General features: G+C 50.5%; 1 protein-coding gene across 3 annotated transcripts in view; it reads right to left on the reverse strand.

Moving 5' to 3' along the window:
* The window catches only part of PDE9A (phosphodiesterase 9A), a 55372-nt gene extending 30755 nt beyond the window's left edge, over positions 1–24617 (reverse strand). The window contains exons 1-7 of one of the 3 annotated variants that reach the window (XM_040334206.1): positions 24514–24617; positions 22967–23039; positions 21026–21094; positions 10494–10580; positions 10119–10223; positions 9466–9548; positions 838–994 (exon numbers count right to left, since the gene is read on the reverse strand). In XM_040334206.1, the coding sequence (XP_040190140.1) occupies positions 838–994; positions 9466–9548; positions 10119–10223; positions 10494–10580; positions 21026–21094; positions 22967–23039; positions 24514–24539 (600 nt within the window). In that variant the 5' untranslated portion in view covers positions 24540–24617. The remainder of the gene's footprint in view (positions 1–837; positions 995–9465; positions 9549–10118; positions 10224–10493; positions 10581–21025; positions 21095–22966; positions 23040–24513) is intronic. The other 2 variants (XM_040334207.1, XM_040334208.1) reach the window with 2 other exon arrangements.
* Between the last annotated feature and the right edge of the window lie 1006 nt (positions 24618–25623).

Raw genomic sequence — 25623 nt, forward strand, 5'->3', positions numbered from 1 at the left:
TGACGTATCACATATGACCTGTGGGGCTTGTATGACGTATCAAATATGACCTGTGGGGCTTGTATGACGTATCACATATGACCTGTGGGGCTTGTATGACGTATCACATATGACCTGTGGGTCTTGTATGACGTATCACATATGACCTGTGGGGCTTGTATGACGTATCACATATGACCTGTGGGGCTTGTATGACGTATCACATATGACCTGTGGGGCTTGTATGACGTATCACATATGACCTGTGGGGCTTGTATGACGTATCACATATGACCTGTGGGGCTTGTATGACGTATCACATATGACCTGTGGGGCTTGTATGACGTATCACATATGACCAGTGGGGCTTGTATGACGTATCACATATGACCTGTGGGGCTTGTATGACGTATCACATATGACCTGTGGGGCTTGTATGACGTATCACATATGACCTGTGGGCTTGTATGACGTATCACATATGACCTGTGGGTCTTGTATGACGTATCACATATGATCTGTGGGTCTTGTATGACGTATCACATATGATCTGTGGGTCTTGTATGACGTATCACATATGACCTGTGGGTCTTGTATGACGTATCACATATGATCTGTGGGTCTTGTATGACGTATCACATATGATCTGTGGGTCTTGTATGACGTATCACATATGACCTGTGGGTCTTGTATGACGTATCACATATGATCTGTGGGTCTTGTATGACGTATCACATATGATCTGTGGGTCTTGTATGACGTATCACATATGACCTGTGGGGCTTGTATGACGTATCACATATGACCTGTGGGGCTTGTATGACGTATCACGTATGACCTGGGACCTGTTCCACTCACCTCCAGGATGTGTTTGGCTTTATCGGGTTCTACATTACAGAAGATGTTGCTCTGTGATTGGCTGAGTATCTGCAGGGCGATGGCGCAGTGATGATTCTCGAGCGGAGATTTGTTCCGGTAGCGTACGGCGAGTTCTGTTTGAGCGTTCACCTGATATCTGAGAAGATAAAAATTATTACTTCATGACCATGACGGGTATTGTGTGGCGGGATCTAGTCGTTATAGGAAATTAAGACTATCGACTGAGGAAACCCAAACCTCAGGGGAGATAACATTTCCCTTCCTTACCCTTCCCTTCCTTACCCTTCCTTACCCTTCCCTTCCTTACCCTTCCTTACCCTTCCTTACCCTTCCCTTCCTTACCCTTCCCTTCCTTACCCTTCCCTTCCTTACCCTTCCCTTTTCTTTCCCCTCCCTTCCTTACCCTTCCCTTCCTTACCCTTCCCTTCCTTACCCTTCCCTTCCTTACCCTTCCCTTCCTTACCCTTCCCTTTTCTTTCCCCTCCCTTCCTTACCCTTCCCTTCCTTACCCTTCCTTACCCTTCCCTTCCTTCCCCTTCCTTACCCTTCCCCTTCCTTACCCTTCCCCTTCCTTACCCTTCCCTTCCTTACCCTTCCCTTCCTTACCCTTCCCTTTTCTTTCCCCTCCCCCTTCCTTACCCTTCCCTTCCTTACCCTTCCCTTCCTTACCCTTCCCTTCCTTACCCTTCCCTTTTCTTTCCCCTCCCTTCCTTACCCTTCCCTTCCTTACCCTTCCCTTCCTTACCCTTCCCCTTCCTTACCCTTCCTTACCCTTCCTTACCCTTCCCTTCCTTACCCTTCCTTACCCTTCCCTTCCTTACCCTTCCCTTCCTTACCCTTCCTTACCCTTCCTTACCCTTCCCTTCCTTACCCTTTCTTACCCTTCCTTACCCTTCCCTTCCTTACCCTTCCCTTCCTTACCCTTCCCTTCCTTACCCTTCCCTTCCTTACCCTTCCCTTCCTTACCCTTCCCTTCCTTACCCTTCCCTTCCTTACCCTTCCCTTCCTTACCCTTCCCTTCCTTACCCTTCCCTTTTCTTTCCCCTCCCTTCCTTACCCTTCCCTTCCTTACCCTTCCTTACCCTTCCCTTCCTTACCCTTCCCCTTCCTTACCCTTCCCCTTCCTTACCCTTCCCTTCCTTACCCTTCCCTTCCTTACCCTTCCCTTCCTTACCCTTCCCTTCCTTACCCTTCCCTTCCTTACCCTTCCCTTCCTTACCCTTCCCTTTTCTTTCCCCTCCCTTCCTTACCCTTCCCTTCCTTACCCTTCCTTACCCTTCCCTTCCTTACCCTTCCCCTTCCTTACCCTTCCCCTTCCTTACCCTTCCCTTCCTTACCCTTCCCTTTTCTTTCCCCCTTCCCTTCCTTACCCTTCCCTTTTCTTTCCCCTCCCTTCCTTACCCTTCCCTTCCTTACCCTTCCCTTCCTTACCCTTCCCCTTCCTTACCCTTCCTTACCCTTCCCTTCCTTACCCTTCCCTTTTCTTTCCCCTCCCCCTTCCTTACCCTTCCCTTCCTTACCCTTCCCTTCCTTACCCTTCCCTTCCTTACCCTTCCCTTGGACAGTGATTTACAGTATATTCCTTAAAGGATCACTAAAGGAAATTTTTTTTTTTTTTTTGCTGAAATGACTGTTTACAGGGTATAGAGACATAATAGTTAACTGATTCCTTTTAAAAACGATTAAAAATAGATAAAAAGCAATCCTATAATGTGCCTCTAGATGCAAAAACGAAAGTGAAACTAGTTTAGTCTTTGCAAGTTATTTCATGCCTCTGTGCTGGACAGTGCCATAGAGAGTCATGGCTAGGAAAACAAAACTAAACTCTCCCAGGACTTTTTTCATAAGGAGCCAGACAACCAGGAAGTGTCCAGAACAGAGCAGAATTACAGCAACATCAGAGCAAAAACGAGCAATGAGGACATGAAACCAGGACTGCAGTAAGGTAAAGGAAGCTATTTAGCTAAAAAAAAAAATTTCCTTTAGTGACCCTTTAATGACTGCAAAGAATATTCTATGACTCATCTCTCTGTGAAGACTGTTGACATGTTAATTGAGGCTGGCTCCTGAAAGGCCTTTCATTGTGTGATAACACTGTTTAAAGCCTATTGATGATCAGGTGTGAATACCTTTCTGTCGGAGACGGACCATCTGTCTAAAGATGTGGATTGAGGGGAACTCATTGTGTGATGGTGTTTTGTTTGAATTCTGTTCATGAAGGAATGTGACTTCTCAGGTGCAGTGATAATTATAGCCCGGCGCCGACATATAAACTTGAGAGCTAACCATTAAAGTTGTTTTTCATTTGAAACCAGAACAGAGTTGTGTGTCTCGTGTCTGGGGGGAATTCTTATGGGTCGTGTTTGTTTGCCTGATTGTGGAGTGTCAGATGAGCTGTCGTGGGTTGATGGAAGGTCGTAAACGGTGGTGACCGTTACAATTGGTGGCTAGCAGCGGGATAATTCCATCGCTTAAAGGACAGCTACAAGGACTACTGGAGAACCGTGGCAGACCGGCCAGCAACCATAAGATGGACATGATCACAGAACTTGTCCAAATGGATGGAGCGGAAAGACCCAACATAACGGAAAGGCCCAGCGTAACAGACAGGACACCCAGGAGGCAAGTTTTGATCGGGCTGTTAAACTAAGACTGGCACACTATGGTCCTAACCCTCCACCGGAGATCATAGACCGAGTTATAGCTGCTGTGGATGCAAATTGGCTACGGCAAAGACGTTCTGCAGCAGCAGAAGTCACAGCAGCACCAACTGAAAGGAGAAAGATACATTTTGCTGCTTTTAAGAATTTCATTGAAACTGAAGGGGAGATTGATGGGTACCTGGCTGATTTTGAACGGCAATGTGCCCTACACCGGGTGCCCACAGAGGAATGGGTTACCATTTTGTCTGGGAAATTGTCCGGCCGGGCCAGTGAAGCGTTCAGGGCCATCCCAGACAAGGATATTATGAACTATGGACTGGTAAAAGAAGCACTTTTGGGCAGGTATGCCGTCACACCGGAGGCATACTGGAGGCGGTTCCGAGAGACGAGCAAGCAGACTGGAGACTCATATACCGAGTGGGCATGCCGCCTACACCGCACAGCATCCCACTGGGTCGATGGATGCCAAGCAGAATCCGGGGAAGTCAGAGAGTGGGTCCGGGAAGTCAGAGAGTGGGTCCGGGAAGTCAGAGAGCGGGTCCGGGAAGTCAGAGAGCGGGTCCGGGAAGTCAGAGAGCGGGTCCGGGAAGTCAGAGAGCGGGTCCGGGAAGTCAGAGAGCGGGTCCGGGAAGTCAGAGAGTGGGTCCGGGACAGAAACCCTTTCTCCTTGTCTGAAGCAGCTCGCCTGGCGGATGAATACACAGACGCCCGCAAATTGGACAACTCTGTGGTCAAGACCACAGCTCGGGTGGATTATCGATCAGCGGCACCCCCGCCGGCTATTGCCTACAAACCCCAGTCGGACCGTCCTACAACAACACCTCCAGCGGCCACTTATCCTCAGCAGCCTACGTTCAACTCCCAGGACTACTCACAGCCCATCAGGTGTTTTGGGTGTAAACAGCTAGGACACAGAAAGCTAGACTGTCCATTGAATCCACCCAGGCAGTCACAGTCATGGAGACAGCCAGAAAGGGGGAACCCCCGCACATCCATGCCGGTGCCCAACTGCGATGAGGAGGAAGAACATTGGGGCGTCCTGCACGAGGCAGATCCGATACAAGCAGCTAACCAGGACAACAGGCAGCAACACAGGCAGACTGTCTGGGTCAATGGAAAGGTAGCCAATGGGCTACGCGATACTGGGGCCACGATGACCCTGCTACAGAAGAAACTCATCCCAGAGAGCCAGCACACCGGAGACAATGTAGCGGGAGGCACCGTCTTCCGGCTACCCGTTGCCTGGGTTCACCTGGATTGGGGGGTTGGTCCGGGACATGTGAATGTGGGGGTGATGAAGTATTTGCCAGCAGATGTACTACTGGGGAATGATTAGGCCCCCGTTGTTTCTGCTTACGCCCCGATGAAGCCAACCCTGTGCCCCAACCCGCGTTGCTGGAACCAACTCGCTTGCTGCTGAGACCCGGGTAAGACGATCTTCCCCGACATGTACCGTAGATCCGGCACAATATCAGTCTAATATTGGAATGTGACAAGTTGGCCAGAGAGAAATCAGAGATGCAACGACACTATGTCATGTATTATGAGATGTCCCGTGGCTTGAACATTGAAATGCACAAACAGGCTGAAATTGTCAAAAGATTAAATGGGATTTGCATCCAGGTGGTGCCTTATCTGTCCCAAGAGCATCAGCAACAGGTTTTGGGAGCCATTGAGAGAGCAAAGCAAGCAACTGTTCCAGAACTGAATTCCATTATTCACCTTCACCATCAGCTACCGACCTGGTAAGCCAATGGGAATGCTGATGGGTTATCCCGGCAAACAGACGTCATCCCGGCCTCCTAGTTCCGGACATCCCCAAGTTGACCTGAAAAGGATCAAGCCGGGTCTGCCGGAGTGTTCCACAAGGAGGGAGCCATGTAACGGGAGTGACTTTAGGGCACAGATTGAGCCAGGAGATAAGGGATACATGTTGGATTGTTTTGGCATGGACAGTGATTTACAGTATATTCCTTAATGTCTGCAAAGAATATTCTATGACTCGTCTCTCTGTGTAGACTGTTGACATGTTAATTGAGGCTGGCTCTTGAAAGGCCTTTCATTGTGTGATAACACTGTCTAAAGCCTATTGATGCTCCGGTGTGAATACCTTTCATGCGGAGACAGAACGTGTCTAAAGATGTGGATTGAGGGATTTATTGTGTGATGGTGTTTTGTTTGAATTCTGTTCATGAAGGAATGTGACTTCTCAGGTGTAGTGATAATTATAGCCCGGCGCCAACATGTCTGGAATGTTTAGCAATTAGCCATCTGAAGGTGTATTGAAGCCCCCCCAGGGTGTGAGGGGTGGGTGGAGAGTTTGATTGTTCCTTTCATGCTTAAGCTGTATATAAACTTGAGAGCTAACCATTAAAGTTGTCTTGCATTTGAAACCAGAACAGAGCTGTGTGTCTCGTGTCTGGGGGGAATTCTTATGGGTCGGGTTCGTTTGCCTGATTGTGGAGTGTCAGATGAGCTGTTGTGGGTTGATGGAAGGTCGTAAACGGTGGTGACCGTTACACTTTCCCTTTTTTTTCTTTCCCCTTTCCCTTTTCTTTCCCCTTTTCTCCTTCCCTTCCCCTTTTTTTTCTTTGCCTTTTCTTTCCCCCCCTTTTCCCCTTTTTTTTCCATTTGCCCCCTGTAACGGAACCCCAAATGGGACAGGGGTTAAATCCGTACACGATATTCCATTCCCCCCAGAAACGAGACACACAGCTCTGGTTGAGGTTCAAAACAGGGAATGAATCGTTATTATCTGCACATGGTAATACATTTCTCTTCAAAATACATCCCTCCCACCCTTGGGAAACAGGGTGGGTTAAATTGTCCAATGACAATGGTGATACAGGTCAGGTGTGTTCAAACTTATCCTTCAGTAAACAGTCTTAGCAGGGGAGGGGGGTTTGCTGGAGTGATTCCCCCCCTTTCCTCACAGCAAGACACTTTAACATCCCATAATAGGTATTCAGACTGTCTACCAAGCTCCAATCCACATAGCAGACTTAATTACCACAATAGACAATGGAATGCAATCACACCCCACCCCTTTCATCACAGCAAGCTTACTAGTATACATCAGCCAACACACAATATATATACAATATATACAATATCTGACCGCATTAAATGTGACTAGCACAGACCATAGTGGGGTTCTCATTCACCCTGTGCCCCTAAAGTCACTCCTGTTACATGGCTCCCTCCTTGTGGAACACTCTGGCAGACCCGGCTTGATCCTTTTCGGGTCAACTTGGGGATGTCCGGAACTAGGAGGCCGGGATAACGTCTGTTTGCCGGGATAAACCATCAGCATTGCCATTTGGCTTACCAGGTCGGTAGCTGATGGTGACGGTGAATAATAGAATTCAATTCTGGAACAGTCACTTGCTTTGCTCTCTCAATGGCTCCCAAAACCTGTTGCTGATGCTCTTGGGACAGATACGGCACCACCTGGATGCAAATCCCATTTAATCTTTTGACAATTTCCGCCTGTTTGTGCATTTCAATGTTCAAGCCACGGGACATCTCATAATACATGACATAGTGTCGTTGCATCTCTGATTTCTCACTGGCCAACTTGTCACATTCCCATTTTAGACTGTGATATTGTGCCGGATCTACAGTACATGTCGGGGAAGGTAGTCTTACCCGGGTCTCAGCAGCAAGCGAGTTGGTTCCAGCAACGCGGGTCTGGGCACAGGTAGTCACTGTGTGGGCTTCAGCGGGGCACATCGGGGCGTACGCAGAAATAAGGGGGGCCAAATCATTCCCCAGTAGTACATCTGCTGGCAAATCCTTCATCACCCCCACATTCACGTGTCCCGAACCAACCCCCCAATCCAGGTGAACCCGGGCAACGGGCAGCCGGAAGACGGTGCCTCCCGCTACTCTTACGGCTACGGTGTCTCCGGTGTGCTGGCTCTCTGGGATGAGTTTCTTCTGTAGCAGGGTCATTGTGGCCCCAGAATCGCGTAGTCCATTGGCTACCTTTCCATTGACCCGGACAGTCTGCCTGTGTTGCTGCCTGTTGTCCTGGTTAGCTGCTTGTATCGGATCTGCCTCGTGCAGAACGCCCCAATGTTCTTCCTCCTCAACGCAGTGGGCCGCAGGCATGGGTGTGCGGGGGTTCCCCCTTTCTGGCTGTCTCCATGACTGTGACTGCCTGGGTGGATTCAATGGACAGTCTAGCTTTCTGTGTCCTAGCTGTTTACACCCGAAACACCTTATGGACTGTGAGTAGTCCTGGGAGTTGAACGTAGGCTTCTGAGGATAAGTGGCCGCTGGAGGTGGTGTTGTAGGACGGTCCGACTGGGGGTTTGTAGGCAATAGGCGGCGGGGGTGCCGCTGATCCATAATCCACCCGAGCTGTGGTCTTGACCACAGAGTTGTCCAGTTTGCGGGCGTCTGTGTATTCGTCCGCCAGGCGAGCTGCTTCAGACAAGGAGAAAGGGTTTCTGTCCCGGACCCACTCTCTGACTTCCCCGGATTCTGCTTGGCATCCATCGACCCAGTGGGATGCTGTGCGGTGTAGGCGGCATGCCCACTCGGTATATGAGTCTCCAGTCTGCTTGCTCGTCTCTCGGAACCGCCTCCGGTGTGACGGCATACCAGTCCATAGTTCATAATATCCTTGTCTGGAATGGCCCTGAACGCTTCACTGGCCCGGCCGGACAATTTCCCAGACAAAATGGTAACCCATTCCTCTGTGGGCACCCGGTGTAGGGCACATTGCCGTTCAAAATCAGCCAGGTACCCATCAATCTCCCCTTCAGTTTCAATGAAGTTCTTAAAAGCAGCAAAATGTATCTTTCTCCTTTCAGTTGGTGCTGCTGTAACTTCTGCTGCTGCAGAACGTCTTTGCCGTAGCCAATTTGCGTCCACAGCAGCTATAACCCGGTCTATGATCTCCGGTGGAGGGGTAGGACCATAGTGTGCCAGTCTTAGCTTAACAGCCCGATCAAAGCTTGCCTCCTCCGGGGTCCTGTCTGTTACGCTGAGCCTTTCCGTTATGTTGGGTCTTTCCGCTCCATCCATTTGGACAAGTTCTGTGATCACGTCCATCTTCTTATGGTTTCTGGCTGCTCTGCCCCGGCTCTCCAGTAAGTCCTTGAGGGTAGAGAGCTTCAGCCGTTCCTACTGTGTCTCCATTGTCCTGTGTCCTTGTAGCCGTCCTTTAAGGCTGTGGGATCATCTCACTGCTTGCCAACAATTGTAACGGAACCCCAAATGGGACAGGGGTTAAATCCGTACACGATATTCCATTCCCCCCAGAAACGAGACACACAGCTCTGGTTGAGGTTCAAAACAGGGAATGAATCTTTATTATCTGCACATGGTAATACATTTCTCTTCAAAATACATCCCTCCCACCCTTGGGAAACAGGGTGGGTTAAATTGTCCAATGACAATGGTGATACAGGTCAGGTGTGTTCAAACTTCTCCTTCAGTAAACAGTCTTAGCAGGGGGGAGGGGGGGCTGCTGGAGTGATTCCCCCCCTTTCCTCACAGCAAGACACTTAGACATCCCATAATAGGTATTCAGACTGTCTACCAAGCTCCAATCCACATAGCAGACTTAATTACCACAATAGACAATGGAATGCAATCACACCCCACCCCTTTCATCACAGCAAGCTTACTAGTATACATCAACCAACACACAATATATATACAATATATACAATATCTGACCGCATTAAATGTGACTAGCACAGACCATAGTGGGGTTCTCATTCACCCTGTGCCCCTAAAGTCACTCCTGTTACACCCCCCCCCCACCTTCCCCTGAGGTAGTGAGTCGGTGGACTGGGGGATAGACATCACTCTTCCATATTTCTCACTTTCCTTCCACACAGGAGGATAATAATCTCCCCGTCGGCTCCCATGGATCTCCCGGGCTCCCCTCCCCCTGCACCCCCTCTAGGGTGGTACGGATTAGACTCACGCATTGTTGAGGCCGGGGTGGTCCAGGTCATGGCAGAGAGCGCCCACCATCAGGACAGCGATGTCCTCCGGGGATACACCTTCCTGAAAAAACAGCCAGGATGAGGAATTACTGTTTATAGAATTAGCCACATATTGTTTATTACTGGGCAGCAAATTTTAATCTTTTTAAAAAAAAATTGTTGCCCTTGGTCAATTTTCTGTGTGTCGGGTTCCCTTTAGTAGAGGCACATTTCAGGGGAACTAAAAGAGTGGCAGGTTACCTGCAGGAGGCACAGATTGGGGCAGTGATGGCGGGTTACCTGCAGGAGGCACAGATTGGGGCAGTGATGGCGGGTTCCCTGCAGGAGGTACAGACTGTGGCAGTGATGGCGGGTTACCTGCAGGAGGCACAGATTGGGGCAGTGATGGCGGGTTACCTGCAGGAGGTACAGACTGTGGCAGTGATGGCGGGTTACCTGCAGGTGGCACAGATTGGGGCAGTGATGGCGGGTTCCCTGCAGGAGGTACAGACTGTGGCAGTGATGGCGGGTTACCTGCAGGAGGCACAGATTGGGGCAGTGATGGCGGGTTACCTGAAGGCGGCACAGATTGGGGCAGTGATGGCGGGTTACCTGAAGGCGGCATAGATTTAGCGCGGTGATTGTAGGTTACCTGAAGGCGGCACAGGTGTATTATGCTGTACATCATCTGTGTGACGCAGAAGGCGTGGCGGAAGTTGTGGAACGGATTTGCCCGGTAATGACTTTGGACGTTTTTCTAAAGGAAGAAAATAATACAACTTATTGGTCCACTCAGAGCCACTTCCAGGAGCATCAACCTATCACTGAATGTACTAAACTACCCCATGAAACCCCCCCTCATGGTGGCAAAGTGTGAGGGACCCTGGATGATGTCTTCTCATTTATCTTCTATAATGTACATGTTTGCTGTACCATATTTCTCTGTTGTATGCTGTATTCCTGTTCACTTCCTGCCACCATCAGAAATAAAGTTTTCTAATATTCAAATATTATCAATCCGACTCACCAAGAAATTTCGAAGCGTCTCGTCCTCCATCTTCAAAGACATCGGCAGATGCAGATCAGCGAACATGAATTCCAGGAGAGACAGCATCTGCCAATGAGAAGACGCAACATGGCGGTCATTGTACAACGCCATTCCCCAATCCGAGACTCTTCTACAGAAGACCCAACATGGCGGTCATTGTACAACGCCATTCCCACTATTCCCCAATCCGGACCCTTCTACAGAAGACACAACATGGCGGTCATTGTACAACGCCATTCCCACTATTCCCCAATCCGGACCCTTCTACAGAAGACACAACATGGCGGTCATTGTACAACGCCATTCCCACTATTCTCCAATCCGGGACTCTTCTACAGAAGACACAACATGGCGGTCATTGTACAACGCCATTCCCACTATTCCCCAATCCGGACTCTACTACAGAAGACCCAACATGGCGGTCATTGTACAACGCCATTCCCACTATTCTCCAATCCGGACTCTTCTACAGAAGACACAACATGGCGGTCATTGTACAACGCCATTCCCACTATTCCCCAATCCGGACTCTTCTACAGAAGACACAACATGGCGGTCATTGTACAACGCCATTCCCACTATTCCCCAATCTGGACTCTTCTACAGAAGACACAACATGGCGGTCATTGTACAACGCCATTCCCACTATTCCCCAATCCGGGACTCTTCTACAGAAGACACAACATGGCGGTCATTGTACAACGCCATTCCCCAATCCGGACTCTTCTACAGAAGACCCAACATGGCGGTCATTGTACAACGCCATTCCCACTATTCCCCAATCCGGACTCTTCTACAGAAGACACAACATGGCGGTCATTGTACAACGCCATTCCCGCCATTCCCCAATCCGAGACTCTTCTACAGAAGACACAACATGGCGGTCATTGTACAACGCCATTCCCGCTATTCCCCAATCCGGACTCTTCTACAGAAGACACAACATGGTGGTCATTGTACAACGCCATTCCCGCTATTCCCCAATCCGGACTCTTCTACAGAAGACACAACATGGCGGTCATTGTACAACGCCATTCCCGCTATTCTCCAATCCGGACTCTTCTACAGAAGACCCAACATGGCGGTCATTGTACAACGCCATTCCCACTATTCTCCAATCCGGGACTCTTCTACAGAAGACACAACATGGCGGTCATTGTACAACGCCATTCCCACTATTCCCCAATCCGGGACTCTTCTACAGAAGACACAACATGGCGGTCATTGTACAACGCCATTCCCACTATTCCCCAATCCGGACTCTACTACAGAAGACACAACATGGCGGTCATTGTACAACGCCATTCCCACTATTCCCCAATCCGGACTCTTCTACAGAAGACACAACATGGCGGTCATTGTACAATGCCATTCCCACTATTCCCCAATCCGGGACTCTTCTACAGAAGACACAACATGACGGTCATTGTACAACGCCATTCCCACTATTCCCCAATCCGGGACTCTTCTACAGAAGACACAACATGGCGGTCATTGTACAACGCCATTCCCACTATTCTCCAATCCGAGACTCTTCTACAGAAGACACAACATGGCGGTCATTGTACAACGCCATTCCCACTATTCCCCAATCCGGACTCTTCTACAGAAGACACAACATGGCGGTCATTGTACAACGCCATTCCCACTATTCCCCAATCCGGGACTCTTCTACAGAGAACACAACATGGCGGTCATTGTACAACGCTATTCCCCAATCCGGGACTCTTCTACAGAAGACACAACATGGCGGTCATTGTACAACGCCATTCCCACTATTCTCCAATCCGGACTCTTCTACAGAAGACACAACATGGCGGTCATTGTACAACGCCATTCCCACCATTCCCCAATCCGGACTCTTCTACAGAAGACACAACATGGCGGTCATTGTACAACGCCATTCCCACTATTCTCCAATCCGGACTCTTCTACAGAAGACACAACATGGCGGTTATTGTACAACGCCATTCCCACTATTCCCCAATCTGGACTCTTCTACAGAAGACACAACATGGCGGTCATTGTACAACGCCATTCCCACTATTCCCCAATCCGGACTCTTCTACAGAAGACACAACATGGCGGTCATTGTACAACGCCATTCCCACTATTCCCCAATCCAGGACTCTTCTACAGAAGACACAACATGGCGGTCATTGTACAACGCCATTCCCACTATTCTCCAATCCGGACTCTTCTACAGAAGACACAACATGGCGGTCATTGTACAACGCCATTCCCACTATTCCCCAATCCGGACTCTTCTACAGAAGACCCAACATGGCGGTCATTGTACAACGCCATTCCCACTATTCCCCAATCCGGACCCTTCTACAGAAGACACAACATGGCGGTCATTGTACAACGCCATTCCCACTATTCCCCAATCCGGACCCTTCTACAGAAGACACAACATGGCGGTCATTGTACAACGCCATTCCCACTATTCTCCAATCCGGGACTCTTCTACAGAAGACACAACATGGCGGTCATTGTACAACGCCATTCCCACTATTCCCCAATCCGGACTCTACTACAGAAGACCCAACATGGCGGTCATTGTACAACGCCATTCCCACTATTCTCCAATCCGGACTCTTCTACAGAAGACACAACATGGCGGTCATTGTACAACGCCATTCCCACTATTCCCCAATCCGGACTCTTCTACAGAAGACACAACATGGCGGTCATTGTACAACGCCATTCCCACTATTCCCCAATCTGGACTCTTCTACAGAAGACACAACATGGTGGTCATTGTACAACGCCATTCCCACTATTCCCCAATCCGGGACTCTTCTACAGAAGACACAACATGGCGGTCATTGTACAACGCCATTCCCCAATCCGGACTCTTCTACAGAAGACACAACATGGCGGTCATTGTACAACGCCATTCCCACTATTCTCCAATCCGGACTCTTCTACAGAAGACACAACATGGCGGTCATTGTACAACGCCATTCCCGCCATTCCCCAATCCGAGACTCTTCTACAGAAGACACAACATGGCGGTCATTGTACAACGCCATTCCCGCTATTCCCCAATCCGGACTCTTCTACAGAAGACACAACATGGTGGTCATTGTACAACGCCATTCCCGCTATTCCCCAATCCGGACTCTTCTACAGAAGACACAACATGGCGGTCATTGTACAACGCCATTCCCGCTATTCTCCAATCCGGACTCTTCTACAGAAGACCCAACATGGCGGTCATTGTACAACGCCATTCCCACTATTCTCCAATCCGGGACTCTTCTACAGAAGACACAACATGGCGGTCATTGTACAACGCCATTCCCACTATTCCCCAATCCGGGACTCTTCTACAGAAGACACAACATGGCGGTCATTGTACAACGCCATTCCCACTATTCCCCAATCCGGACTCTACTACAGAAGACACAACATGGCGGTCATTGTACAACGCCATTCCCACTATTCCCCAATCCGGACTCTTCTACAGAAGACACAACATGGCGGTCATTGTACAATGCCATTCCCACTATTCCCCAATCCGGGACTCTTCTACAGAAGACACAACATGACGGTCATTGTACAACGCCATTCCCACTATTCCCCAATCCGGGACTCTTCTACAGAAGACACAACATGGCGGTCATTGTACAACGCCATTCCCACTATTCTCCAATCCGAGACTCTTCTACAGAAGACACAACATGGCGGTCATTGTACAACGCCATTCCCACTATTCCCCAATCCGGACTCTTCTACAGAAGACACAACATGGCGGTCATTGTACAACGCCATTCCCACTATTCCCCAATCCGGGACTCTTCTACAGAGAACACAACATGGCGGTCATTGTACAACGCTATTCCCCAATCCGGGACTCTTCTACAGAAGACACAACATGGCGGTCATTGTACAACGCCATTCCCACTATTCTCCAATCCGGACTCTTCTACAGAAGACACAACATGGCGGTCATTGTACAACGCCATTCCCACCATTCCCCAATCCGGACTCTTCTACAGAAGACACAACATGGCGGTCATTGTACAACGCCATTCCCACTATTCTCCAATCCGGACTCTTCTACAGAAGACACAACATGGCGATCATTGTACAATGCCATTCCCACTATTCCCCAATCCGGGACTCTTCTACAGAAGACACAACATGGCGGTCATTGTACAACGCCATTCCCACTATTCCCCAATCCGGGACTCTTCTACAGAAGACACAACATGGCGGTCATTGTACAACGCCATTCCCACTATTCCCCAATCCGGACTCTACTACAGAAGACACAACATGGCGGTCATTGTGCAACGCCATTCCCACTATTCCCCAATCCGGACTCTTCTACAGAAGACACAACATGGCGGTCATTGTACAATGCCATTCCCACTATTCCCCAATCCGGGACTCTTCTACAGAAGACACAACATGGCGGTCATTGTACAACGCCATTCCCACTATTCCCCAATCCGGACTCTTCTACAGAAGACACAACATGGCGGTCATTGTACAACGCCATTCCCACTATTCTCCAATCCGGACTCTTCTACAGAAGACACAACATGGCGGTCATTGTACAACGCCATTCCCACTATTCCCCAATCTGGACTCTTCTACAGAAGACACAACATGGCGGTCATTGTACAACGCCATTCCCACTATTCCCCAATCCGGACTCTTCTACAGAAGACACAACATGGCGGTCATTGTACAACGCCATTCCCACTATTCCCCAATCCAGGACTCTTCTACAGAAGACACAACATGGCGGTCATTGTACAACGCCATTCCCACTATTCTCCAATCCGGACTCTTCTACAGAAGACACAACATGGCGGTCATTGTACAACGCCATTCCCACTATTCCCCAATCCGGACTCTTCTACAGAAGACACAACATGGCGGTCATTGTACAACGCCATTCCCACTATTCCCCAATCCGGACTCTTCTACAGAAGACACAACATGGCGGTCATTGTACAATGCCATTCCCACTATTCCCCAATCCGGGACTCTTCTACAGAAGACACAACATGACGGTCATTGTACAACGCTATTCCCGCTATTCCCCAATCCGGGACTCTTCTACAGAAGACACAACATGGCGGTCATTGTACAACGCCATTCCCGCTATTCTCCAATCCGGGACTCTTCTACAGAAGACACAACATGGCGGTCATTGTACAACGCCATTCCCGCTATTCCCCAATCCGAGACTCTTCTACAGAAGACACAACATGGCGGTCATTGTACAACGCCATTCCCACTATTCTCCAATCCGGACTCTTCTACAGAAGACACAACATGGCGGTCATTGTACAACGCCATTCCCACTATTCCCCAATCCGGACTCTTCTACAGAAGACACAACATGGCGGTCATTGTACAACGCCATTCCCACTATTCCCCAATCCGGGACTCTCTTCTACAGAAGACACAACATGGCGGTCATTGTACAACGCCATTCCCACTATTCCCCAATCCGAGACTCTTCTACAGAAGACACAACATGGCGGTCATTGTACAACGCCATTCCCACTATTCTCCAATCCGGACTCTTCTACAGAAGACACAACATGGCGGTCATTGTACAACGCCATTCCCACTATTCCCCAATCCGGACTCTTCTACAGAAGACACAACATGGCGGTCATTGTACAACGCCATTCCCACTATTCCCCAATCCGGGACTCTTCTACAGAAGACACAACATGGCGGTCATTGTACAACGCCATTCCCACTATTCCCCAATCCGGGACTCTTCTACAGAAGACACAACATGGCGGTCATTGTACAACGCCATTCCCACTATTCCCCAATCCGGACTCTTCTACAGAAGACACAACATGGCGGTCATTGTACAACGCCATTCCCACTATTCCCCAATCCGGACTCTTCTACAGAAGACACAACATGGCGGTCATTGTACAACGCCATTCCCCAATCCGGACTCTTCTACAGAAGACACAACATGGCGGTCATTGTACAACGCCATTCCCACTATTCCCCAATCCGGGACTCTTCTACAGAAGACACAACATGGCGGTCATTGTACAACGCCATTCCCACTATTCCCCAATCCGAGACTCTTCTACAGAAGACACAACATGGCGGTCATTGTACAACGCCATTCCCACTATTCCCCAATCCGAGACTCTTCTACAGAAGACACAACATGGCGGTCATTGTACAACGCCATTCCCACTATTCTCCAATCCGGACTCTTCTACAGAAGACACAACATGGCGGTCATTGTACAACGCCATTCCCACTATTCCCCAATCCGGACTCTTCTACAGAAGACACAACATGGCGGTCATTGTACAACGCCATTCCCACTATTCCCCAATCCGGACTCTTCTACAGAAGACACAACATGGCGGTCATTGTACAACGCCATTCCCACTATTCTCCAATCCGAGACTCTTCTACAGAAGACACAACATGGCGGTCATTGTACAACGCCATTCCCGCTATTCTCCAATCCGGGACTCTTCTACAGAAGACACAACATGGCGGTCATTGTACAACGCCATTCCCACTATTCCCCAATCCGGACTCTTCTACAGAAGACACAACATGGCGGTCATTGTACAACGCCATTCCCACTATTCCCCAATCCGGACTCTTCTACAGAAGACACAACATGGCGGTCATTGTACAACGCCATTCCCACTATTCCCCAATCCGGACTCTTCTACAGAAGACACAACATGGCGGTCATTGTACAACGCCATTCCCACTATTCCCCAATCCGGACTCTTCTACAGAAGACACAACATGGCGGTCATTGTACAACGCCATTCCCACTATTCTCCAATCCGGACTCTTCTACAGAAGACACAACATGGCGGTCATTGTACAACGCCATTCCCCAATCCGGACTCTTCTACAGAAGACACAACATGGCGGTAATTGTACAACGCCATTCCCACTATTCCCCAATCCGGACTCTTCTACAGAAGACACAACATGGCGGACATTGTACAACGCCATTCCCACTATTCTCCAATCCGGAACTCTTCTACAGAAGACACAACATGGCGGTAATTGTACAACGCCATTCCCACTATTCTCCAATCCAGGACTCTTCTACAGAAGACACAACATGGCGGTCATTGTACAACGCCATTCCCACTATTCTCCAATCCAGGACTCTTCTACAGAAGACACAACATGGCGGTCATTGTACAACGCCATTCCCGCTATTCCCCAATCCGGGACTCTTCTACAGAAGACACAACATGGCGGTCATTGTACAACGCCATTCCCGCTATTCTCCAATCCGGGACTCTTCTACAGAAGACACAACATGGCGGTCATTGTACAACGCCATTCCCACTATTCCCCAATCCGGACTCTTCTACAGAAGACACAACATGGCGGTCATTGTACAACGCCATTCCCACTATTCCCCAATCCGGACTCTTCTACAGAAGACACAACATGGAGGTCATTGTACAACGCCATTCCCACTATTCCCCAATCCGGACTCTTCTACAGAAGACACAACATGGCGGTCATTGTACAACGCCATTCCCACTATTCCCCAATCCGGACTCTTCTACAGAAGACACAACATGGCGGTCATTGTACAACGCCATTCCCACTATTCTCCAATCCGGAACTCTTCTACAGAAGACACAACATGGCGGTAATTGTACAACGCCATTCCCACTATTCTCCAATCCGGACTCTTCTACAGAAGACCCAACATGGCGGTCATTGTACAACGCCATTCCCGCTATTCTCCAATCCGGGACCCTTCTACAGAAGACACAACATGGCGGTCATTGTACAACGCCATTCCCACTATTCCCCAATCCGGACTCTTCTACAGAAGACACAACATGGCGGTCATTGTACAACGCCATTCCCACTATTCTCCAATCCGGACTCTTCTAGAGAAGACACAACATGGCGGTCATTGTACAACGCCATTCCCACTATTCCCCAATCCGGACTCTTCTACAGAAGACACAACATGGCGGTCATTGTACAACGCCATTCCCACTATTCCCCAATCCGGACTCTTCTACAGAAGACACAACATGGCGGTCATTGTACAACGCCATTCCCCAATCCGGACTCTTCTACAGAAGACACAACATGGCGGTCATTGTACAACGCCATTCCTGCCATTCCCCAATCCGGGACTCTTCTACAGAAGACACAACATGGCGGTCATTGTACAACGCCATTCCTGCCATTCCCCAATCCGGGACTCTTCTACAGAAGACACAACATGGCGGTCATTGTACAACGCCATTCCCACTATTCCCCAATCCAGGACTCTTCTACAGAAGACACAACATGGCGGTCATTGTACAACGCCATTCCCACTATTCTCCAATCCGGACTCTTCTACAGAAGACACAACATGGAGGTCATTGTACAACGCCATTCCCACTATTCTCCAATCCGGACTCTTCTACAATGACCGCCATGTTGTGTCTTCTGTAGAAGAGTCCCGGATTGGGGAATAGTGGGAATGGCGTTGTACAATGACCGCCATGTTGTGTCTTCTGTAGAAGAGTCCCGGATTGGGGAATAGTGGGAATGGCGTTGTACAATGACCGCCATGTTGTGTCTTCTGTAGAAGAGTCCCGGATTGGAGAATAGTGGGAATGGCGTTGTACAATGACCGCCATGTTGTGTCTTCTGTAGAAGAGTCCCGGATTGGAGAATAGTGGGAATGGCGTTGTACAATGACCGCCATGTTGTGTCTTCTGTAGAAGAGTCCGGATTGGGGAATGGCGTTGTACAATGACCGCCATGTTGGGTCTTCTGTAGAAGAGTCCGGATTGGAGAATAGCGGGAATGGCGTTGTACAATGACCGCCATGTTGTGTCTTCTGTAGAAGAGTCCGGATTGGGGAATGGCGTTGTACAATGACCGCCATGTTGTGTCTTCTGTAGAAGAGTCCCGGATTGGGGAATAGTGGGAATGGCGTTGTACAATGACCACCATGTTGTGTCTTCTGTAGAAGAGTCCAGATTGGGGAATAGTGGGAATGGCGTTGTACAATGACCGCCATGTTGTGTCTTCTGTAGAAGAGTCCGGATTGGGGAATAGTGGGAATGGCGTTGTACAATGACCGCCATGTTGTGTCTTCTGTAGAAGAGTCCCGGATTGGGGAATAGCGGGAATGGCGTTGTACAATGACCGCCATGTTGTGTCTTCTGTAGAAGGGTCCGGATTGGGGAATAGTGGGAATGGCGTTGTACAATGACCGCCATGTTGTGTCTTCTGTAGAAGAGTCCGGATTGGAGAATAGTGGGAATGGCGTTGTACAATGACCGCCATGTTGTGTCTTCTGTAGAAGAGTCTGGATTGGAGAATAGTGGGAATGGCGTTGTACAATGACCTCCATGTTGTGTCTTCTGTAGAAGAGTCCGGATTGGAGAATAGTGGGAATGGCGTTGTACAATGACCGCCATGTTGTGTCTTCTGTAGAAGAGTCCGGATTGGGGAATAGTGGGAATGGCGTTGTACAATGACCTCCATGTTGTGTCTTCTGTAGAAGAGTCCCGGATTGGAGAATAGTGGGAATGGCGTTGTACAATGACCTCCATGTTGTGTCTTCTGTAGAAGAGTCCGGATTGGGGAATAGTGGGAATGGCGTTGTACAATGTCCGCCATGTTGTGTCTTCTGTAGAACGCCATTCCCGCTATTCTCCAATCCGGACTCTTCTGCAGAGAACTGGAGCCAAAGCAGAACCTCACGTCCCAGAACCAGGACAAAGACAAATTCCAGGACGACTTTGACACCCCCCCCCCATCCTTGGACAGACCATCACCCCAAGTACCAAAGTCAAAACCCTTGGAGTCATCTTTGATTCAGACGTGACTATGGACGAACAAATAGGATCAGTAGTCAGCGGATCTCACCATCTCCTCCGCCTGCTGCGTAGACTCCTCCCCTTCATGCCGGAAGAGGACACAGTAGCAGGAACAATCCTCAATTCCCGACTACGCAAACTCCCTCTACCTAGGACTCCCGAAATACCAGATTTCTCGGCTACAAGTCGTCCAGAACACGGCAGCCAGACTGGTAACGGGGAATCCATCTCCCCGGCATTGAGGTCTCCCCATTGGCTGGCTGTAAAGGATCGGATCACATTCAAGACCCTCCCCCTCACCCACAAATGCACACAAGGAAACGCGCCTCGAGAAAATAAAACACTACACCCCCATCTGGCCCTCCGATCATCCAACCAAAACCTCCTCCTTATCCCCGAGTCCCACTACAAGTCTAAAGGAGAACGAAGGTTCGCAGTCCAAGGACCGCGGCTCCGGAACGTTCTACCCACGGACTTCCGCATGGAAGAAAACCATTGGCCTTCAGGAAAAAACTAGACCCGCCTCTTCTGAAGGATCAGGACGTCACTGGATGCAAAGCCCTACTCACTCACAATGAGGGCGGATTTCCTCATTGGGGACACAGTAATAAAGACCAGACAGGGGATCTAACCCTCCCAAAAATGAAATATCTTCCCCGTTCACAGAAGTCTCACCTCCTCTTGCTGCACATTCCACACATTGAATGTTGGCCTCTTTAGGGTTGTAAGAGGCTCCTCCCCCTCCTGGAAGAGAAAAAAATTTCAGCACACAGACACTCCACCCCGAGCTTCCCCCGTCGGACTCTCACCCCGAGCTCCCCCCGTCCGACTCTGACCCCGAGCTTCCCCTGTCCAACTCTCACCCCGAGCTTCCCCTGTCCAACTCTCACCCCAAGCTTTCCCTGTCCAACTCTCACCACGAGCTTCCCCTGTCCAACTCTCACCCCAAGCTTTCCCTGTCCAACTCTCACCACGAGCTTCCCCTGTCCAACTCTCACCCCGAGCTTACCCTGTCCGACTCTCACCCCAAGCTTCCCCTGTCCAACTCTCACCCCGAGCTTCCCCTGTCCAACTCTCACCCCGAGCTTCCCCTGTCCAACTCTCACCCCGAGCTTCCCCTGTCCAACTCTCACCCCGAGCTTCCCCTGTCCAACTCTCACCCCGAGCTCCCCCCGTCCGACTCTGACCCCGAGCTTCCCCTGTCCAACTCTCACCCCGAGCTTTCCCTGTCCAACTCTCACCACGAGCTTCCCCTGTCCAACTCTCACCCCGAGCTTACCCTGTCCAACTCTCACCCCGAGCTTCTCCCGTCCGACTCTCACCCCGAGCTTCTCCCGTCCGACTCTGACCCCGAGCTTTCCCTGTCCAACTCTCACCACGAGCTTCCCCTGTCCAACTCTCACCCCGAGCTTACCCTGTCCAACTCTCACCCCGAGCTTCTCCCGTCCGACTCTGACCCCGAGCTTCTCCCGTCCAACTCTGACCCCGAGCTTCCCCTGTCCGACTCTCACCCCGAGCTTCTCCCGTCCGACTCTGACCCCGAGCTTCTCCCGTCCGACTCTGACCCCGAGCTTCTCCTGTCCGACTCTGACCCCGAGCTTCTCCTGTCCGACTCTGACCCCAAGCTTCTCCCGTCTGACTCTGACCCCGAGCTTCTCCCGTCTGACTCTGACCCCGAGCTTCTCCTGTCCGACTCTGACCCCGAGCTTCTCCCGTCCGACTCTCACCCCGAGCTTCTCCCGTCCGACTCTGACCCCGAGCTTTCCCTGTCCAACTCTCACCACGAGCTTCCCCTGTCCAACTCTCACCCCGAGCTTCCCCTGTCCAACTCTCACCCCGAGCTTCTCCCGTCCGACTCTGACCCCGAGCTTCTCCCGTCCAACTCTGACCCCGAGCTTCCCCTGTCCGACTCTCACCCCGAGCTTCTCCCGTCCGACTCTGACCCCAAGCTTCTCCCGTCCGACTCTGACCCCGAGCTTCTCCCGTCCGACTCTGACCCCGAGCTTCTCCTGTCCGACTCTGACCCCAAGCTTCTCCCGTCTGACTCTGACCCCGAGCTTCTCCCGTCTGACTCTGACCCCGAGCTTCTCCTGTCCGACTCTGACCCCGAGCTTCTCCCGTCCGACTCTGACCCCGAGCTCCTCCCGTCCGACTCTGACCCCGAGCTTCTCCCGTCCGACTCTGACCCCGAGCTTCTCCCGTCCGACTCTGACCCCGAGCTTCTCCCGTCCGACTCTGATTCTGAGCTTCTCCTGTCTGCCCCTCACCCCGAGCTTCTCCCGTCCGACTCTGACCCCGAGCTTCCCCCGTCTGGCCCTCACCCCGAGCTTCCCCTGTCTGCCCCTCACCCCGAGCTTCCCCTGTCTGCCCCTCACCCCGAGCTTCCCCTGTCTGCCCCTCACCCCGAGCTTCCCCTGTCTGCCCCTCACCCCGAGCTTCCCCTGTCTGACCCTCACCCCGAGCTTCCCCTGTCTGCCCCTCACCCCGAGCTTCCCCTGTCTGCCCCTCAACCCGAGCTTCTCCCGTCTGCCCCTCACCCCGAGCTTCCCCCGTCCGACTCTGACCCCGAGCTTCTCCCGTCCGACTCTCACCCCCAGCTTCCCCTGTCCGACTTACCTCAAGTTTCACCAGTCCGACTCTCAGCCCGAGCTTCTCTTGCTGCACCTCGCTCCAGTCCTGCAGAGTCTCCCTGAAGGACAACATATCATATATCACATGGAGAGATAGTCTGCAGAGCAGTGTGTGAGATCTCTGGGGATGTACATTGTACTCTGTCACATGGAGAGATAGTCTGCAGAGCAGTGTGTGAGATCTCTGGGGATGTACATTGTACTCTGTCACATGGAGTGATAGTCTGCAGAGCAGTGTGTGAGATCTCTGGGGATGTACATTGTACTCTGTCACATGGAGAGATAGTCTGCAGAGCAGTGTGTGAGATCTCTGGGGATGTACATTGTACTCTGTCACATGGAGAGATAGTCTGCAGAGCAGTGTGTGAGATCTCTGGGATGTACATTGTACTCTGTCACATGGAGTGATAGTCTGCAGAGCAGTGTGTGAGATCTCTGGGGATGTACATTGTACTCTGTCACATGGTGAGATAGTCTGCAGAGCAGTGTGTGAGATCTCTGGGGATGTACATTGTACTCTGTCACATGGAGAGATAGTCTGCAGAGCAGTGTGTGAGATCTCTGGGGATGTACATTGTACTCTGTCACATGGAGAGATAGTCTGCAGAGCAGTGTGTGAGATCTCTGGGGATGTACATTGTACTCTGTCACATGGAGTGATAGTCTGCAGAGCAGTGTGTGAGATCTCTGGGGATGTACATTGTACTCTGTCACATGGAGAGATAGTCTGCAGAGCAGTGTGTGAGATCTCTGGGATGTACATTGTACTCTGTCACATGGAGAGATAGTCTGCAGAGCAGTGTGTGAGATCTCTGGGGATGTACATTGTACTCTGTCACATGGAGAGATAGTCTGCAGAGCAGTGTGTGAGATCTCTGGGGATGTACATTGTACTCTGTCACATGGAGAGATAGTCTGCAGAGCAGTGTGTGAGATCTCTGGGGATGTACATTGTACTCTGTCACATGGAGAGATAGTCTGCAGAGCAGTGTGTGAGATCTCTGGGGATGTACATTGTACTCTGTCACATGGAGAGATAGTCTGCAGAGCAGTGTGTGAGATCTCTGGGGATGTACATTGTACTCTGTCACATGGAGTGATAGTCTGCAGAGCAGTGTGTGAGATCTCTGGGGATGTACATTGTACTCTGTCACATGGAGAGATAGTCTGCAGAGCAGTGTGTGAGATCTCTGGGGATGTACATTGTACTCTGTCACATGGAGAGATAGTCTGCAGAGCAGTGTGTGAGATCTCTGGGGATGTACATTGTACTCTGTCACATGGAGGGATAGTCTGCAGAGCAGTGTGTGAGATCTCTGGGGATGTACATTGTACTCTGTCACATGGAGAGATAGTCTGCAGAGCAGTGTGTGAGATCTCTGGGGATGTACATTGTACTCTGTCACATGGAGAGATAGTCTGCAGAGTTCTGTCCTACAGTCATGGATCTCTCACCTACACAGGGCACATTGTCAGGAATGCTGTGTGTGGTGCATCCTGGAGAGATGGTCTGCAGGAAATGTGGGCACTCACCTGGTGTCTGGTCTCAGGTGTGCCATGTTCTCGGAGTCTCTCGGTGTCGCTCTTCTCCTCTCTTCTCACTCATTGCTACAAACACTTCAGTAACTAGGAAGGAACTGGTCAGACCGGTCCGCCTGGAAAGGGTTAACCAGCCAGAATTTCCACCCAGACCGGTCTATAGAGAGGAGAGAAGACGGGGCGCCAGGCGACACGCATTGCACAACAACACAGCCAGGCGACACGCATCGCACAACAACACAGCCAGGCGACACGCATCGCACAACAACACAGCCAGGCGACACGCATCGCACAACAACACAGCCAGGCGACACGCATTGCACAACAACACAGCCAGGCGACACGCATCGCACAACAACACAGCCAGGCGACACGCATCGCACAACAACACAGCCAGGCGACACGCATTGCACAACAACACAGCCAGGTGTGTCTCCTTCACTTCTCACCGATACAAAGATCAGAGATCCCACCCCCACTGTCCATTGGGCTTCCGATGTGTCTTTCCCCATCTCATAGAAGGATGATCGGTCTTTCCCCATCTCATAGAAGGATGATCGGTCATTCCCCATCTCATAGAAGGATGATCGGTCATTCCCCATCTCATAGAAGGATGATCGGTCATTCCCCATCTCATAGAAGGATGATCGGTCATTCCCCATCTCATAGAAGGATGATCGGTCTTTCCCCATCTCATAGAAGGATGATCGGTCATTCCCCATCTCATAGAAGGATGATCGGTCTTTCCCCATCTCATAGAAGGATGATCGGTCATTCCCCATCTCATAGAAGGATGATCGGTCATTCCCCATCTCATAGAAGGATGATCGGTCATTCCCCATCTCATAGAAGGATGATCGGTCATTCCCCATCTCATAGAAGGATGATCGGTCATTCCCCATCTCATAGAAGGATGATCGGTCATTCCCCATCTCATAGAAGGATGATCGGTCATTCCCCATCTCATAGAAGGATGATCGGTCATTCCCCATCTCATAGAAGGATGATCGGTCATTCCCCATCTCATAGAAGGATGATCGGTCATTCCCCATCTCATAGAAGGATGATCGGTCATTCCCCATCTCATAGAGGATGATCGGTCAT

The sequence above is a fragment of the Rana temporaria genome (assembly GCF_905171775.1).
Source record: "Rana temporaria chromosome 2 unlocalized genomic scaffold, aRanTem1.1 chr2r, whole genome shotgun sequence".
Classification (NCBI taxonomy): Eukaryota; Metazoa; Chordata; class Amphibia; order Anura; family Ranidae; genus Rana; species Rana temporaria.